Source organism: Centropristis striata, chromosome 7 (genome assembly GCF_030273125.1).
Source record: "Centropristis striata isolate RG_2023a ecotype Rhode Island chromosome 7, C.striata_1.0, whole genome shotgun sequence".
NCBI lineage: Eukaryota > Metazoa > Chordata > Actinopteri > Perciformes > Serranidae > Centropristis > Centropristis striata.
The window spans coordinates 7,105,871-7,123,046 of NC_081523.1; the positions used below are offsets into that span (position 1 = coordinate 7,105,871).

General features: G+C 37.5%; 1 protein-coding gene across 1 annotated transcript in view; it reads left to right on the forward strand.

Annotated features, from left to right (window-relative positions):
* The first annotated feature begins 912 nt into the window (after nt 1-912).
* castor1 (cytosolic arginine sensor for mTORC1 subunit 1) overlaps nt 913-17,176 on the forward strand; it is a 35,332-nt gene continuing 19,068 nt past the window's right edge. The window contains exons 1-2 of the mRNA XM_059337186.1: nt 913-1,282; nt 12,105-12,175. Of these exons, the coding sequence (XP_059193169.1) occupies nt 1,137-1,282; nt 12,105-12,175 (217 nt within the window). The 5' untranslated portion in view covers nt 913-1,136. The remainder of the gene's footprint in view (nt 1,283-12,104; nt 12,176-17,176) is intronic.

The following is a 17,176-nucleotide window of genomic DNA, read 5'->3' on the forward strand; positions in this document are numbered from 1 at the left end:
TATTTCTCTTAAGTTACATAATTTACACACAGTGTTATTACTATGCCAGTAGCCATCCTTTGTTACATCCTTTTTGAGTAAAAATGATCTATTAATGTCACATGTTACACTTTTAGTGAAGTTTTTTGTGTTTCCTGCAAAACTTGAAAAAAATGAGTTAGCCGATTAATTTAACAGGGTGACATAATGCTAACGGTTACCGAAGCAACACTTGACGTTACCTTGGTGACGACAAGCAGTTTTACCAGGACTCCAAAGCTGAATATTATTCTCTTCATCCGGTGATTGTAGATGTCTGATGAAAAAATAAGTTACACTGTAAAAAAAAAAGATAAACAATAGCTACTCAATAAAATTTAGGCAACAGATTGCACGCAATATTATTTATTAAATCTAACTAGGTTACAAGTTGAGTTAATAACTTAACAGGAAGTGCCTGTCAATTAAAAACGGACTAATTATATTGTGTTGGATTCATTCAAAATTCTCTTGATTTAGAATTACACACACATAAAGATTATATTTAATGTGGTCAAAATAAGTATATTCTATCTCAAACATTTTTTATATTAAAGGTACTTAAACAACTGCCTCAAAATCAAGGACGCATTTAATACATTTAATTAAATTTAATATTTAACATTTAATTAAGAATTTAATACATTTAATTACATTTAATTTAATACATTTAATAATTCAATAATTTAATATGCATTTAATACATTTTTATCAAATATATGAAGTAATATATTAATATATTAAGTAATATATTAAGTAAAATTAAATGACTACAGAATAATTTATTACAGTGTAGGCGATTATTTTAGCAGGTTGACGATATGATATGCACTTTAATTTTAAGGAGGAAAAAAAACATCTTTAAACCGGAAGTTCCGCTCGCACCCTCAAACCTGTAGCTTTAAGAGGAGGGGGCGTGTCGTTTCTGTGGCTGTCCCTTTTATTTGAATATACAGTAGTTCAGCAAGGCTGGAGTCGGATTGCGTCGGATGTTTTTCGCCTTGTGAGACGGTCACAGCGGGACGTGGTGGCTGCTGTCGTCGGTAATGCTCCTCATCCTGGCCTATATTTAACATTTGAATGATATTACACAGCTAGAGAGGCGTTTTCCCCGCCGCATGCACAAACACACAGGAGACTGGACCGACAATATGGACTTGCACATATTGGACCACAGGCTACGGGTCACCAGCATATCCAAGAATGGGCTGGTGAATTTCACACACCCCCTGATTAAACTGATCTTCCTCCGCAACAGGACACGGTAAGAAGACTCATTGATCGGGGTTAGATGTTTGTGTCGCACCGGTGCGAATCACCCTGCTAATCCAGCACGGATATGAGACAACCCACAGCGCCTTTTCATTCACTGGGTGGCCGAGCCATTACTGGGTTATTTGCCTGTGCATGCCCTGCTCTGCCTCCATGAATGATAGAGTGCAATGCATGTAGCTGTTGGGATTTACAGTATAGTTCATAACAGTCATTTAACGTTGGAAATTTTGCAGCCAAAATGTATTTTTTTACAATAGACATAAAAATGCAATCATATGTCCTTATAACCTAGGTTATATTTGCACAAAAGCAAATTTTTTTTGCTGCAGTTTAATTGAAACTGTGCATAAATGCATTAATACTTTAACAGTCATTAACGTTTGTAAATTTAGCAGCCAAAATCTATTTTTTTTACAATGGACATACAAATGCAATCATATTTCCTTATAACCTAGGTTATATTTGCACAAAAGCAAATTTTTTTGCTGCAGTTTAATTGAAACTGTGCATAAATGCATTAATACTTTGTAATCTTTAAAATGCATGCATCAATGTTTGCATTGCATGCTGCTTATGCTGATAAAAACGCCTTATAAAGCATGCAGTGCACCCCCCTTAGCTGTATTAAGGTGGGACCATGTTCCTCCTGCACAAACTTGACCTTTTTACCTCATTTCCCCAAGACCAGCATCCAGTTTGCAAGTTGTCCGGTCCCATGTTGGCATTAGTACCCGTTTTCAGTTAATCCCTGGATATCCTCCCTTTGTTATGTAATTGTTTATTGCTCTGGCTGGCCCACATATTAATGGCTAGAAGAAGAGCTCAACATCTGTCTTTGAGCTGCCCATGATATAGGACAGGCAGTGGCTTAGCCTCTGTCAACTTTCAAAGAAGTTGTAAGCAAATGTCAGGGATGATTCTCCTCCTCTGACTGCCTTTGTGCTCTGTGGCGGCTGAAGTCTAGATAGCACGCTCTCCCTCGAGATTTGCTTATCGTAGCCATCCTGTGAGTATCAGCCACACAGCAGCCCTTTAATGATCAGTTTAAAGGCAGCAGCACTAGCCCCTGTCTGCACGAGGGAATCATAATCCTGGAAAACACTTGCTGTCCATATCTTGTAGGGTTGTCAAAAGTATCTATACTCAAAAAAGTATCGATACTAAAACGTTGCATCCGGACACAATACTCATTTTCAATAATATATATCGATATAAAAGATATATCGATATATTTTTAAATGTAAATGCTATCGATATAGCTAAAAAAAAAAACTTTCTTTATATATAAATGCTGCCCTTTCTAGGGTTTATCATATTTAGTTATTTTGTAATGTTCGTTACTCTTTTCTCATATAAATATATTTATTTCGGAAAAAGATTGGCCTATTTTATTTCATAGGCTATTTTTATTCAAGATATTTTTTTAAAAGTATCGATACTAAAACGTTGTGTCCGGATACGATACTCATTTTCAAAAGCATTGATGAAAAGTGTTATTTTCTCTCTTGAAGTCCCAGAATGAAGCAGAGAAAAGTCGACTTATCAAGCTTGCCTAATGTGCACAGCATGCAAAATATTGTTCTAATTGCAATTGTTTATTGTATTTATTTATTTTTTGCACTACCTCAGACCTGAAGCTTGTTATCATAGTTGCAGTTTCTTTTTGCACAGCTGTTTTTTATTATAAATATTTAACCTGTGGTTCTGTTCATTTTAATTTTTTTAATACTTTATTGCAAGGCTTCTTACTTTCACTAACATAATCAGTCATTTCATTTTCTTTACAATATTGTACCTTGCATTTTTTAACCTTTTTTTCAAGGTATATATTCACAAAGTAAATAACAAAACATACAGTAAACAGACAAACATATATACAAGGCAAACTGGTATTCCCCAAATGAGGATCTCCAAGAAAAAGGAATAAACAACAAACTAACGACACAAAAAAAAATTAAAAAAAATAAAATTAAAGTTTCATGAGTTTTGGGGTATGTTCAGGCAGTGAAAAATGCGATCATTTCGTCACGAGAATAAAAAAAAATAAATAATCATTCGAAATACAATAGGGACCTCGCAGGTCGTTGCCTGCTCGGGCCCTAAAAATAAAAAATAAAAATTTATCCTTGTGGTATCGAAAATGGTATCGAGTATCGAATATTTTCCTGAGTATCGGTATCGAGTTGAAAATCTTAGTATCGTGACAACCCTAATATCTTGTCAACAAACTAACGACAAACAAACTAACCACACAAAAAAAAAAAAAAAAAAAAAAAATGTATCCTTGTGGTATCGAAAATGGTATCAAGTAGAATATTTTCCTGAGTATCGGCATCGAGTTAAAAATCTTAGTATCCTGACAACCCTAATATCTTGTTAACTAACAGAGAGATGAGATTTATTATATCATATCATGTCCTGTCAAACACTTCACATCCACTCACGCCTGGCTGCATCCATCAGCACACATTTGTTTCAGAGTATTGTTTGATCCAGTAGGTTTTGACATGTCCACCAGACAAACTGGAAGTCTTTCACCGCCCCATAAACTACGGCTTAGTTAGTCACTGCAATTGCGTCACTATTTTTTAAGGAACAAGCCAACAGGTAATGAGCAGTTCTAGTGAAAAAAGGTTCAGTGTTTTAGTTCAGTTCCAAAGTACGAGCCTACATTTTCAATTGAATGGGTTTTGTGATGCTTTCAATGTCTGAGGGAAAAAGTAGGCTGGGCCCAGATCGGAGCAGAAAAAGCATGCAGGCTGCACTTCCTCGGCTTTGCAGGCCTGTCTGTTTTTTATCGTGTTGTTATGCATGCTGTAGAGTTATGTCATCATACTGTGCTGTGGATATGTTAGGTCTGGTTTTTCCTGTTATTTTTCTATAGAAGGGCTTTACCCCTGCCCCCCCACTCCCTCCCTCTGGTCAAACTAAAGGCGATGCAGATTGGGGAGTGGTGGTGAAGATTGAGTTCATAGCAACTCAAAACAATGGAGCAAAAACAACCCTGATTGCCTCGCTTGGTTTTAGCCATCTCCCTCTTTCAGGCCCCTGCTATTCATTAGAGAGCAGCTCCCCGAGAATGCGTGCAAAGTGATTTGAAAGCAGTCCTGAGCAGAATTTTAAGGAGGTAATCACTTATAGGAGACGGGCTTATCCCACATTGTAAGAAGGTAGATTTTCCTGTAACATCATCCAACACTGCTGAAGCATGGAGACACCTGTGATGAAGAGGATGAAAGAGGAAATAAAAACTCTTGTTTGATGAGGCACAGCATGCTCACTATCAGCTGCACTGTTAATCCGTCACAGTCAGCAATTTCTAGAAGGGTTGTCAAAAGTAAAGATACTCAAAAAAGTATCGATATTAAAATGTTGTATCCGGATACAATACTTATTTTCAAAAGGATCGATCCCACAACTTATTAAGCAGCTAAACCATACAACCTCAAAATATTGTTCTAATTGTTATTGTTTATTGTATTTATTTTTTGCACTACCTCAGACCTGAAGCTTGTTATCATAGTTGCAGTTTCTTTTTGCACAACTGTTTTTTATTATAAATATTTAACCTGTGGTTCTGTTAATTTTTACATGTTGCATTTTTCTTGTTAATAAAAATATTTCTGTTAAATTTTGGGGTCTTTGTTTTTATCCTTGTGGTATCGAAAATGGTATCGAGTGTCGAATATTTTCCTGAGTATCTGTATCGAGTTGAACATTTTTAGTATCATGACAACTTTAATGTCTAGTCACTCAGACTACGTGTCATCAAGCATGTTGAGGTATTAAAACTGGAGTTGTTCCGATTCCAACACCAGTATCGGAAATTGCTCCGATACTGCCAAAAATGCTGCATCGGTATCGCGGAGTACTGGAGTCCAGGCACCGATCCCAGTAGGGTTGTCACGATACTAAGATTTTCCACTCGATACCGATACTCAGGAAAATATTACCATTTTCGATACCACAAGGATAAAAACAAAGACCCCAAAACTTAACAGAAATATTTTTAACAACAAGAAAAATGCAAAATGTAAAAATTAACAGAACCACAGGTTAAATATTTATAATAAAAAACAGTTGTGCAAAAAGAAACTGCAACTATGATAACAAGCTTCAGGTACTCGATACTTTTGAAAATGAGTATTGTATCTGGATACAATGTTTTAGTATCAATACTTTTTTGAGTATCGATACTTTTGACAACCCTAGAAATATTTTTAACAACAAGAAAAATGCAACATGTAAAAATGAACAGAACCACAGGTTAAATATTTATAATAAAAAACACTTGTGCAAAAAGAACTGTTGAGTAATGAGTATCGTATCCGGACCCGTAACGTTTTAGTATCGATACTTTTTTGAGTATCGATACTTTTGACAACCCTTAATTACTTTTTTTTGGTAATTTTGTGTGTTTTTGGTAATTTTGTGTGTTTTTTGGGTCATTTTGTGTCTTTTTAGGTCATTTTGTGTCTTTTTTGGTAATTCTGTGTATTTTTTGTCATTTTGTGTCTTTTTGAAGTAATTTAGTGTTTTTTCAGTCTTTTTTTTTTTTTTGTCATTTTGTGTCTTTTTTGTCATTTTGTGTCTTTTTAAAGTAATTTAGTGTTTTTTCAGTCATTTTGTGTCTTTTTTGGGGCATTTTGTGTGACGATATGCATGTTTTTTCAAAAGTAAAATGGTGTTTTGTAACAATTTGGTGGCCTTAGTTTCATACTAGTAAACAATTAAAAAACTGTAGAATTAAATAGGGGTTTAATGATTGTGACCTGCTATATTATTATACTCTTCCATCTGCTTCGGAGCTTATGGATGTGGCAATAATCAAGGCCCAGTATCAGCCCGATATATCAGTCTTACTGTACTGTGGATGCAGCCCTGCAGGCTCCACACAGTCCTCTTTTCTTCTCTTCGGCGGCTCACTAACGAGAGCATGGGTTGGAACAATGCCTCAGCTGAGCCAGAAACCCAGTGGGGAGTTTTCCACTTGTCTGCTTCAGCGATCTGTCAAGGTTGGGGCTCTCGCTCCCCTCGTTTAAACAAGACTGCCCCCCACCCACCCACCCATCCCCATGCCTCTCTCTCTCTAAAAACATGCAGGGATTTCAGGAAAAAAAAAACCCTTCCCCATTGTTCTGAAAAAAGAAGAGGCCGTGAGAACGCTACAGATCAGTTCGGAGGAAACTGCAAAGGTAGCAGACAGCTCGGCCGTCCGCTGACGGTAGGGTTGAGGTGGCTGGAGGCTCACTCCTCACACTTCAACAACATCAGTTTGCTCCGCTCTTATCATGTTTCCTCAGCTGGAGCATCAGTTGCAGAAACCCCACCGCCACCGCCACCTACCCTCACTCCCTCAGCGTCACTGCCGCCCATTTCTTTGTGCAGCTGGATCAAAGTCCAGACTCTTGTGTGCTCGGTTTTCATCTTCCCCACTCGGCCGCTCCCCCGCTACCTGTTGCTTCCTCGGCCTTTTTGGTTATTTTCCGTCTCCTCCTCCTTATTTTCCTTCATGCTTCAATAGCTGGAGCTTGTTTTTCAAACTTGCAACATCCAGCGATCACACAAAGGCAGCATGTCACTGCTTCAGAGTGCTGTACAAACATGTTTGATTAGTCAATCGGTCAATCACTGAACATGTGAAATGTTCCCATCGTCAAAATTAACCAACAGGGTGATTCTCATGAACATGGTGCAGCTCATAGCAAAACTCCAAGAGCATTGAATACATATTTTCTTTGACCCTTTATAACATAAAAAACACAAAATTATGTTAAAAAGACACAAAATGACAAAAAAGACACAAAATGACAAAAAAGTATACAGAATTACCACAAAAGTCACAAAATGACCAAAAAAGACACAAAATCACCCAACATGTTGTCCAAAACCAAACCAAGTTCCGTGTTATAAAACCAAATTCTGAAATGACTGGTATTCTCAGGTTGAGTAAGGAAAAATCCGGGGGAAAACACATGTTTTTGTGTTTGTGTCTTTAGTTTAAGATGCTTGTGTATCAAAGGTTGTTCAGAGTTAAGTTGCCAGGATGCTGTTTCAGAGGTGCTTGTCAGATGTTTGAAAAAGATTAGGAAACCCCGGCCCACGCACAATCCTTCTAACACAGGAATCGGCTGTGTCTGACAATTTCTATAACTCAGGGCCGGCTCTAGCCCATTTGGTGCCCAAGGCGAGATCCATTCGTGTTGAACAGCTCCGCTTGCTGTTTCACGGAGGGTGGAACCAGGCTATATAATACAACTGTCTGTCTATATTATTACTAACTTACAAGCAAATTTGCAAAGAAGCACAGCTGGAGACCGCTAACAAAGTTAGAGACAAGAGAGACAATGAAAGTGCAAATCACGCGAAAAATTTGCTTAACCGTGTTAAGCTAGCGTTACTTTATTCCAACCTAGCTAGCAAGCTAATTCAAATGAAACGTCTTCACACAAAACGGCATTTAAAATAAGATGACATAACGTTACCTTTATATTGGGACTTCTCCTCCTCCTCTTTTCTTCTCTTTTGATACTGCGCACCGGAGAGCTTTCATTTTGCAAGATTTATCAAAACATAACGTGTCTGTCACTTGGCATGACCTGACCTCTGACAGTGATCTGACCGTCTAAAGGGGGGCAAGGCAATGACCACACGTCACGTGACTCAGCACCACAAGTGACAAAATGTCATTGTTCATCAGTTTTTTTATTTTGTTAATATTTATTATTTTCAAGACAGAACACAAAGGGAGGGCGACAATGGGCATCGAAAATTATTATTGTTTTGGTTTGTTTCTCCCTCGATGGTGACTGGTGGCGCCCCTCCAGCAGATGGCGCTCTAGGCGACCGTCTATGTCGCCTATGCCTAGAGCCGGCCCTGCTATAAGTTTACAAAATGGACAATCGGGCATTCATACCCAACTTCTCTCTCCTGCTCTTTTTGTCATTCTTTACACAACTATTTATGTCATTTGTCAAGTAAACAGCCGAGTGCATCACTATCAGCTTCTTCAAAAAGAGAATGATATAGCATCTCATCCCTCTCTATGACAACCTGCTTTTCATTATTCAGAGCAACTATTGATAACTAACACATCCAACAGTGATGCACAACATGTCTTAGAGACTCATCCTGTTTGAGCATGACCCGACCCTTACATACTGTGTTTCCTTTGGGCTCTATTTGCCCTCCACTTGTCTGTTTTTATTTGTATGTGTTGATGTGTAGGCTAGGGTAGATGTACAGTAAGGGTAAAGATAAAGTTTTTGTTTCGGGAGACATTTGATGGGTTCCTGGACCTTAGGGCTGGGCGATATATCGGTGTAAATGATATATCGATATATTTTTTATGTGATATGGAATTAGACCATATCGCATATATCAATATAGTTCAAATTTGCGCTATGATCCGTGTTCCAGGCAAACTGCAGCTTTTATTTAAGATCATCTTTTAAAAAAAAGGTACTCCTGTTGTTCTACAGTATTTGTCTACTTGAATAAACAGTTTCAATAGAACTACTTGTAACATGTTATATTTGGCTTTGACTGAACATTTGCTCTTACTTTGTGTTAAAAATATCAGGATATATATCGTATATCGATATTCAGCCTGAATATATCGGGATATGACTTTTGGTCATATCTCCCAGCCCTACTGGACCTCCATTTTTACAAACCTCTATATGCATTTATTCTACAAAGTTCTACTAAGTTTCATCTCTTTTGGAAGAAAATCAAAAGGAACCTTTTATTGCATTTCTGCAACAAGAGATATTTTCTCTGCCTCTTAATAAGAAGCTCAGGGGTGGATTGACGGTAGCTAAAAGCAATCTTCCTTTGACTGTGAGAGTGATAAAGACGATTGAAGTCAAATTAATTTTCCTGTTTGCTTGTCAGTATTCAGTGGTGAAGCTTAGGTGACACATCATATCTGTCTCATCTGTACTTCACAAACAGGAAACCAAACAAGCACAGTTGTCTCTCAGATGGATTTCCCACAGACAACCAATACGCAGCTGTAGGTTTGGCTGCCTTGCAGGTGTAATACAAGAGCGATCGATGTCTTCTCCAAAGACACAGCACATGCGATAAAGGTCCACACATGATCAGCCTCACTGGCAGTATAGATGCTTGGCACACACTACCTGCAGGAAACGGCGAGCTCGGGGAGGTGAAAGGTCAACAGGAAATGAGGGGGGTATTATAACACAATGGGCTGGCTGAGTTTGCGAGCACAGCTGGTAGTTAGTGTTACAGTTTTCTCTCTCCGTCTCTCTCTTTGTCTCTCTCTCTGTGGGGTGATTGTCCCATCTCATGGCAGGGATTACTTTTTGCTGAGTCAGGAGTATTGCGGTCTCACTCAGGCTTCTACTGTAATAGCCTCAGCTGACTGATAGGCAGAGGAAGGGGAAGGTGTATCTCCAGTGAGGCGTTTTAGGGAAACAGGAATATGTGGCGCTTCCTTTTTGGGGATTGAGAAAACAAAAGAGGGGTCATCCATGTAGAAATTGCACAGATCTTCTCACGACCAAAAATGAGTTATACTATACTCAGGGTTGGTACGGGTGCTTGAAATCCTTGAAAATGCTTGAATTTAAATGTTGTATTTTTTTGAGGTTTAAAAAGTGCTTGGATTTTGGATAAAGTGCTTGTAAATGCTTGAAATTCATACTGTATTTCTCTTGCAATCTGACTATATCCATCTATAGACTAGGTAGCTAAGTTGGTAGAGCGTTCGTCCACTGATCGGAGGGTTGGTGGTTCGATCCTTGACCATGGCAGCCCACATGTCGAAGTATCTTTGAGCAAGATATTGAACCCCAAATTGCTCTCGATGCTGCGTTCATCGGTGTGTGAATGAATTCCCAATGGTGGCAGGTGGGACCGTTTAGGGTAGCCTCTGCCACCAGTATGAATGTGTGTGTGAATGGGTGAATTAGCTCAATCTGGAATGTAAAGCGCTTTGAGTGGTCGCAAAGCAACTAGAAAGCGATATATAAGTGCAGGTCCATTTACCATTTAGACTATAGATAATCACATGTTCAATGTAAAAAAATGAGTAGCCTATCTGAAATGAAGACCGTTCCTTCTAAAAGTGTAATACCATCGCTGTTGGTATGGTTCAGTGAAATCTCCCCCTTTTAGTATGTAAGTACTCATCTAAAACATGCAATTTACAACAGGTGTAAGATACTGGAAAAGCTTGAAAATTTACCTTGAAAGTAGAGAAGGCAGACCGATATATTGGCCGGCCGATATATGCGTTCGCTGATCAGTTAGCCCGTTTCACTGAGCCAACAGCAGGCAAGGCTTAGTGCAACATCTGCCATTCTCTGGTGAGCTGCTGCTGATACTGGAAAAAAGAAAAACACATCAAATATGTGGATCATCTGAGGCGCCACCACCTCGATGCAACATACACATTGTTTGCTATCCAACTGTTAATATGTTTTGTTTGTTTTGTTGATAAATGTTTCTTTTTTTGTTTAAATTGGGACTTGTGTAACATTTGTTATCATTGTGTAATTTTTATCATGTAAATGGAGGGAGAAAAGGCAATATCGGGGATCGGTTAAGACTGATGTCAAAATAATCGGTATCGGCATTGGCCTTAAAAAAACCTGTATCGGTCGACCACTACTTGAAAATCCTGAAAAGCCCCTGAACCATTGGTTGTGGAAAGTAAAGTTTTTGTGATTTTCTCATCAAAGAAACAGGAATGTCTCCTAGATAACTCAGGTTCCATAGTTGCCGAACTCATGTAAAATTCACTCTGAGATTGTGAGCTACAAGGTGTAATCTTTAACGTGATGTTAGGTGATTGATTTTTTTCTAACCAAGGTGTTCTTTTCAAGTTGGCTTTAATCCTCATGTTTTCATGAACACATAACTGTGTTTTATTTATTTATTTATTTTTTAAAACTGGAATCTTTCAGTTCTTGGAAGTTCTCCAGTCACCTGACATTGTCTGGGATGAAAATAAACAGGACTTGTTCAAGAACTCTCTTCCTAGCTCTATTATAGAGTTGGGAGTCTACTGCAGAGTCTTGAAGTAAAATAAGTGTCTTCAAAGTAAAAAAAAAAACCAACAACCCTTGAAGCACTCAGGAGTTTGAGTTGAGTATTGAAAGCTCAAAGTCTGGACTGGACACAGAAGATTAAACTCTAACTTGGACATTATTGGCAACTATGATGATACAAAGGTCCAGTCATGTAAAAGGCAGTTCTCAGATCCCAAATGATAACATTTTCTGTCTTTTCTTTGTACATTTTTAATCCCAATGGGCTTAATCTACTGCACCTACTGGTACCTTGTTTGCCATGTAGCAATAAAAAATACACCAAAAACCTGGATTAATCTGGTTAGTCACATTAGACTGCTATTATTTTGAACATTACTGTACATACAACCTTTGAATTCTGAGCCTGAGATCACATTTAGAGCGCTGTTGCCCTGTCTTTCCTTGAATGCAGCAGTTGGTAGCTAAAGCAGTGCCCCAGTTCGGTGCGTTACCCACCATTTGCTGCAGACAAAAGAAGCGACGCTGGCATAATGCTGAGTTTGAGTTTGTGCCCATTGAGTGGCAGCCTGTCCTGAAACCAGTGTGGATTTCAGAGAACCCTATTTATGTGATTCCTGGTAGCTGTTGTTATGAAAATCTGAACCTCCTTTTGTTAGTTTTTAAATGAATAACACTGTTGTTCCTCTCTCTTTCTTTCTCCTTCCTCTGTCCTTATCTCCTCCCTGTCATGTTTTCTCAATCCCCCCACCGCACGCCTCCCTCCATCTCCACTTCCTCTCCTGTTTCAGATGTAAGTTTTTCAGCCTGACGGAGACACCAGAGAACTACACAGTCGTCCTTGACGAGGAAGGATTCAAAGGTAAAACACCCTTGTGCACACATATCTTTCACCAGGCAGGGTTTATCCTACACTCTGACCGCTTTAGTCCCAGTTGTACAACATAAATAGATACCATGAAGTACACACTATATAGTAGCAGCTAGAATACAAGAAATTAATGTATCTTGTCTTAACCATATTTTGTGCAAACAGAATATGATGCAAGGCATGCACTGAAGAACATCAGCCAAACAATGATTTAGGGAAATTACTACAAAAATTTAAAGGGGTACTCCATCATTTTGCACTTAAATATTAGTGGTTAAATATCTGGGTTGTCTTGTATTTGCATTAAGGGATTTTTGGGATATATGGAATTTGGAGCTTGACCCATAATACAAGTTGACTAAAAGTCACAAAATTCTGTTCGATTGAATTAGTTTTGACATTTAAAAAAAAAAAGTTTTTGGAGTGCAAAATGCATTTTCCTTTGATTCAGTACTTCCAAAACCTACCTTAACCCTCTGGAGTCTCCAAAAGTACCAAAGCATGACTTCTTCATGACATCCAGACTAGAAAACAAAGCAGCGTGGAGCCCTACTGTAAATTTACCTCTAAAGTTCTGGCTGTAAACTCCATGAGGCCAGTTTCAGTTTGATGACGATATACCAAGTAAAACTGGAGACAAGCTCAAATATATTTAGTATAAAATGATAGAAGTGGATGTTACCCTCTTATATGTTATATTTGACACCTTTGTTCACATTTGCAACATTTAAAATTCTTTATTGAGCATGATAGTGTTTTGAAAGTAAAAAAAAAGATTCAAAATCACATTTTATGTTGGACTAAAGGACACAAAATGACCAAAAAAAGACACAAAATCACTAAAAAAGACACATCAAGACACAAAATGACCAAAAAAAGGCACAAAACACATGCACAAAATGACTAAAAAAGACACATAAAGACACAAAATGACAAAAAAAGACACAAAATTACCAAAAAAAGATAGAAACAAACAAAATGACAAAAAAAAGACACAAAATGACAAAAAAAGACACAAAATGACTAAAAGAAACACACAAAATGACTAAAAAAAGACATAAAATGACCAAAAAAAGACACAAAATGACAAAAAAAAAAGACACAAAATGACTTTCAAAGACATGAAAAGGATTCAAAAATGGACAAAATAGCCCAAGACTCCATAGAGTTAAGCTTTTTTCTCCTCCAGTCTAATAACACCACTCCCAAAACAAAAAAAAGTCACTTTCTGTATGAACATAACACTAAGCTGAAAGCATGGTTAACTATTAACTGCAACCCCAATTCCAAAACAGTAGGGACATTGTTTAAAATGTAAATTTAACAGATTAGGTATCTTGTCTTTGTATTTAACTGAACGTAGGATGCAAGGAATTTGCAAATCATCGCACTCTGTTTCTATTACATTTTTCACAGCATAGGACTGTGTTGTTTAAGTTGTTTCAGTAGTCTAATAATACTGTATGAGAACCAATATCCATCTAAAAATAAGTTGCATCTCTCTGCATGTCTGTGGTATAGAGTCTCCGAGAGAGCAGGTTGGTGGCCATTAAGGTTCTCTGTGTGTGCAGTTTAGTTGTAGCTGTTTGTCATTGACTTAGAAAGGTCAAGTGCAGCTTCACAGAAAACACTAATTGAATAATTTGTCAGGACTTGAGTGCATTTTGACAGAAAAACTGAAGTCAAAGTCGGCACACAGAAACACCACAAGCTTTTTGGGTGTGGCTGAGAGGGACTTTGGTGGACTCAATAAGATTAATTCCTGCCAGTTTTTCATTATCATTTTTTTTTAGCTGTTTCTGATAAGAATACATGTTATGATAAGACTGTTAATGTGGAGTAAATCAAATATAGCAGTAAAAAGTAGTAAATACTCCAATCACTATATACCTTTTCCATTTATTTTAAACACAACTGTAAATTACCTTTAGTAAGGTTCCTATTGATGTTTTTGTATTATATCGCTTGTTTTTTTATGTTTGTACATTTTCTAGCTGTTGTGATACAATGTTGTGGTGCTTTTATTTTGAAAAGGTGCCGTCCAGTGTGAAACGGGTGCTTTAATTTTGAAAGGTAGCGACAGGAAATAGCAGGTGTAACGGTAAAATTAAAAACGAACGGTAAATAATAACGAGTTCTTCGTAATTCATATAAAGTTGATATAAAGTATGAAAAAAGCTTCTATAGTGGCTGGCTGACAGGACACAAGGTTTGTTAAAGTTTATTTTATTCTGTCATATATATTAGCGGATATATTGGTTGTCTTAACTATAGTAAAAGTGCTTGTTAGCTCAAGTGCTAATGCTAATGGTTGTTAATGTTTTCCCACCTCGTAGCTTTTACGGTGGATTCACAAGGTGACGAATGTCTTATTTTTATTTTCATGGAGATACGATTTTAAATAAATCTTGTGAACCGTCATTCAGCCAGGAATGCTACTAAACATATATTCAAACCACAAAAACAATATAGAGCATGTGTATTATGCAGTAAACCAGTAATTTATTAACTTTATGCAAAAAGCAATACGTGTTTTTTTGACCAGGTTACCTAGGTAACAGTGTATTTTGTGGAACGCGTTTCTTTGAAGGTGGGTATGCATGCAGGCAGATATACGTAAACCGCCTTCAAAATAAAAGCACAGCGGTTGTATTGATTTCTAATTTCTGGGTAACCTCACGGGGCCCGGATGTGGCCCGCGCGCCGCCCAATGCCCAGGTCTGCTCTATTTATTTATTTATTTATTTATTTATTTATTTATTTATTTATTTATTTATTACTATATTTCTATAGCACCTTTCAAAACCAGGGTTACAAGGTGCTTTACAAAGTACATTATCACGGAGGCAGTACAACAGTTAAAACAAAAATAACAGAACATCATCAAAAACAGTGAACAAGCAAAAATAATAGGATACAAAATTAAAATATGTGTAAGACGTTAAAAATCATTGCACAAATGCCAGTCTGTACAAGTGGGTTTTTAAAAGTTTTTTAAAATGATACACAGACACATAATCTAGAACGTACTCTTCTGTCTGACTACACTTCTGGGACTGTGTCACTTTCTGTGTCCATGTTATCTTCCCTTCCTCTCCTCATCCAGTCATTTTGTCTAGTCCTTTTACACAGATGTAGTTGGTAAAGGCATATATCGCCTCGGGGTGCTCTGTTTCTCTCTCTGTCTCCTTTGCTCTCCTTCTAACTGAGTGCCTATTTTAAGAGGTGAAAGCTGGTGTAGCCAAGCCACAAGGGGCTGTCTGTGACAAATTATGCCAACCAGAACAGTCAGGCTCTTTGAAGGAGAGTTAAAGAAAATGAAAAGGGAGTATTCACGGCAGGAGTTAGTTGACATTTTGGTATGTTTTTCATTTAGCTGAATGGTAAACCATAACTCCTCTGGAGGTTTCTGAGACTTTAAATCAGGGGTCTCAAACTCAAATTGCCTGGGGGCCGCTGGAGGCAGTATAAAAATGACCAAAAAAAGACACAAAATTACAAAAAAAGACACAAAATGACAAAATAATGCACAGAATTACCAAAAAAGACACAAAACGATTTTTAAAAAGACATAAAATGACCAAAAGAGACACACAATGACAGAAAAAAACTAAATTACTTAAAAAAGAAACAAAATGACCAAAAAAGACACAAAATTATTGAGAAAGACACAAAATTACTAAAAAAGACACAAAATTATTACAAAAAGACACAAAATTACCAAAAAACACACAGAATTACCATTAAAAACACAAAATTGTTAAAAAGACACACAATTATTAAGAAAGATACACAATTATTTAAAAAAGACACAAAATTATTTTTTTTAAAAAGACAAAATTACAAACAAATAGAAGACACAATTGTATAAAAAAAAACACACACTTGTTAAAAAAAGACACAAAATTACAAAAAAAAGTAATTAAAGGGAACTTCCACACACAAGTGCCATTCATATACAACTTACATTAAACTTTCACATCAAGGTGGGGGCCACAAAATATTGTCACGAGGGCCGAAATTGGCCCCGCAGGCCGCGAGTTTGAGACCCATGCTTTAAATGAAGATGCATCTTTGTTTAGATCTATTTAAGTGACGCACGTAAAAATGTAGGGGTGCACATTTCCCTGACTCATCACTACAGTATCTTTTCTTGACACCTGTTTCCCAGGTAGCTGCCAGCTTCCACTCGTGTCTTGTTTAGTGGCGAAGAGTGAAATATCCTGCTCTTCCATTTTGGCCCACACACACAGTTTTGACTACTTGGTCTGAGGGATCACCCTGTTTGAACTTGACCCCTCCTTACCACCTACTAGGAGGTCTGGGCTAATTAATACATCGGTATCAGGTCACACACGAATAGGTTTTACTTCTGTCTCTGTGCGGTATAAATAGCAGGGGCATTTTAGGTCTCCATGGTGATGTTAGAGAGAGGAGGTGGGGGAGAGGAAGTGTGTGTACATTTTACCGAACAGCAGTCAAGAGGAAGTTGTTTCTTATATCTGCCTTATAGTTGAACATATAGATACATCACCAGTAACCGTTTCGATGAGGTTCTTTGCATTAACTTTATTTTTGTTTCTTGGTTGTTTGTCTATTGTGACAGCTGTTCCTCTGGTGTAGTTTGGCTGTGTTTAGGGTGTTCTGTCATGCTTTTTTTCCCCCCATGAAATATGACTGGATAATTTTGCAATATCTTATTTCATTCTAACATCCATCAAACTATAGTTCTGGCTTTTTAAGAGCTCTGTTGTTTTGTTTGGCTTTGAATACTCGCATATAATGTAAAAGTGGCACTAGCAGTGTTTGCTAGGGTGAGTTAGAAGCCCTTTTTTTTTAGTCTAATGTTTACCAGCTTTAAATCTGCTCAACATACTGTATCAGGGATGGGCAACAGGAAGCCCCGGGGCCACATACAGCCCGCACCCTCACTTAAAGTGGCCCTACATGCATTTCAGCATGAAATCTTAAAAGTGCAGTGTAAAAGTGTAC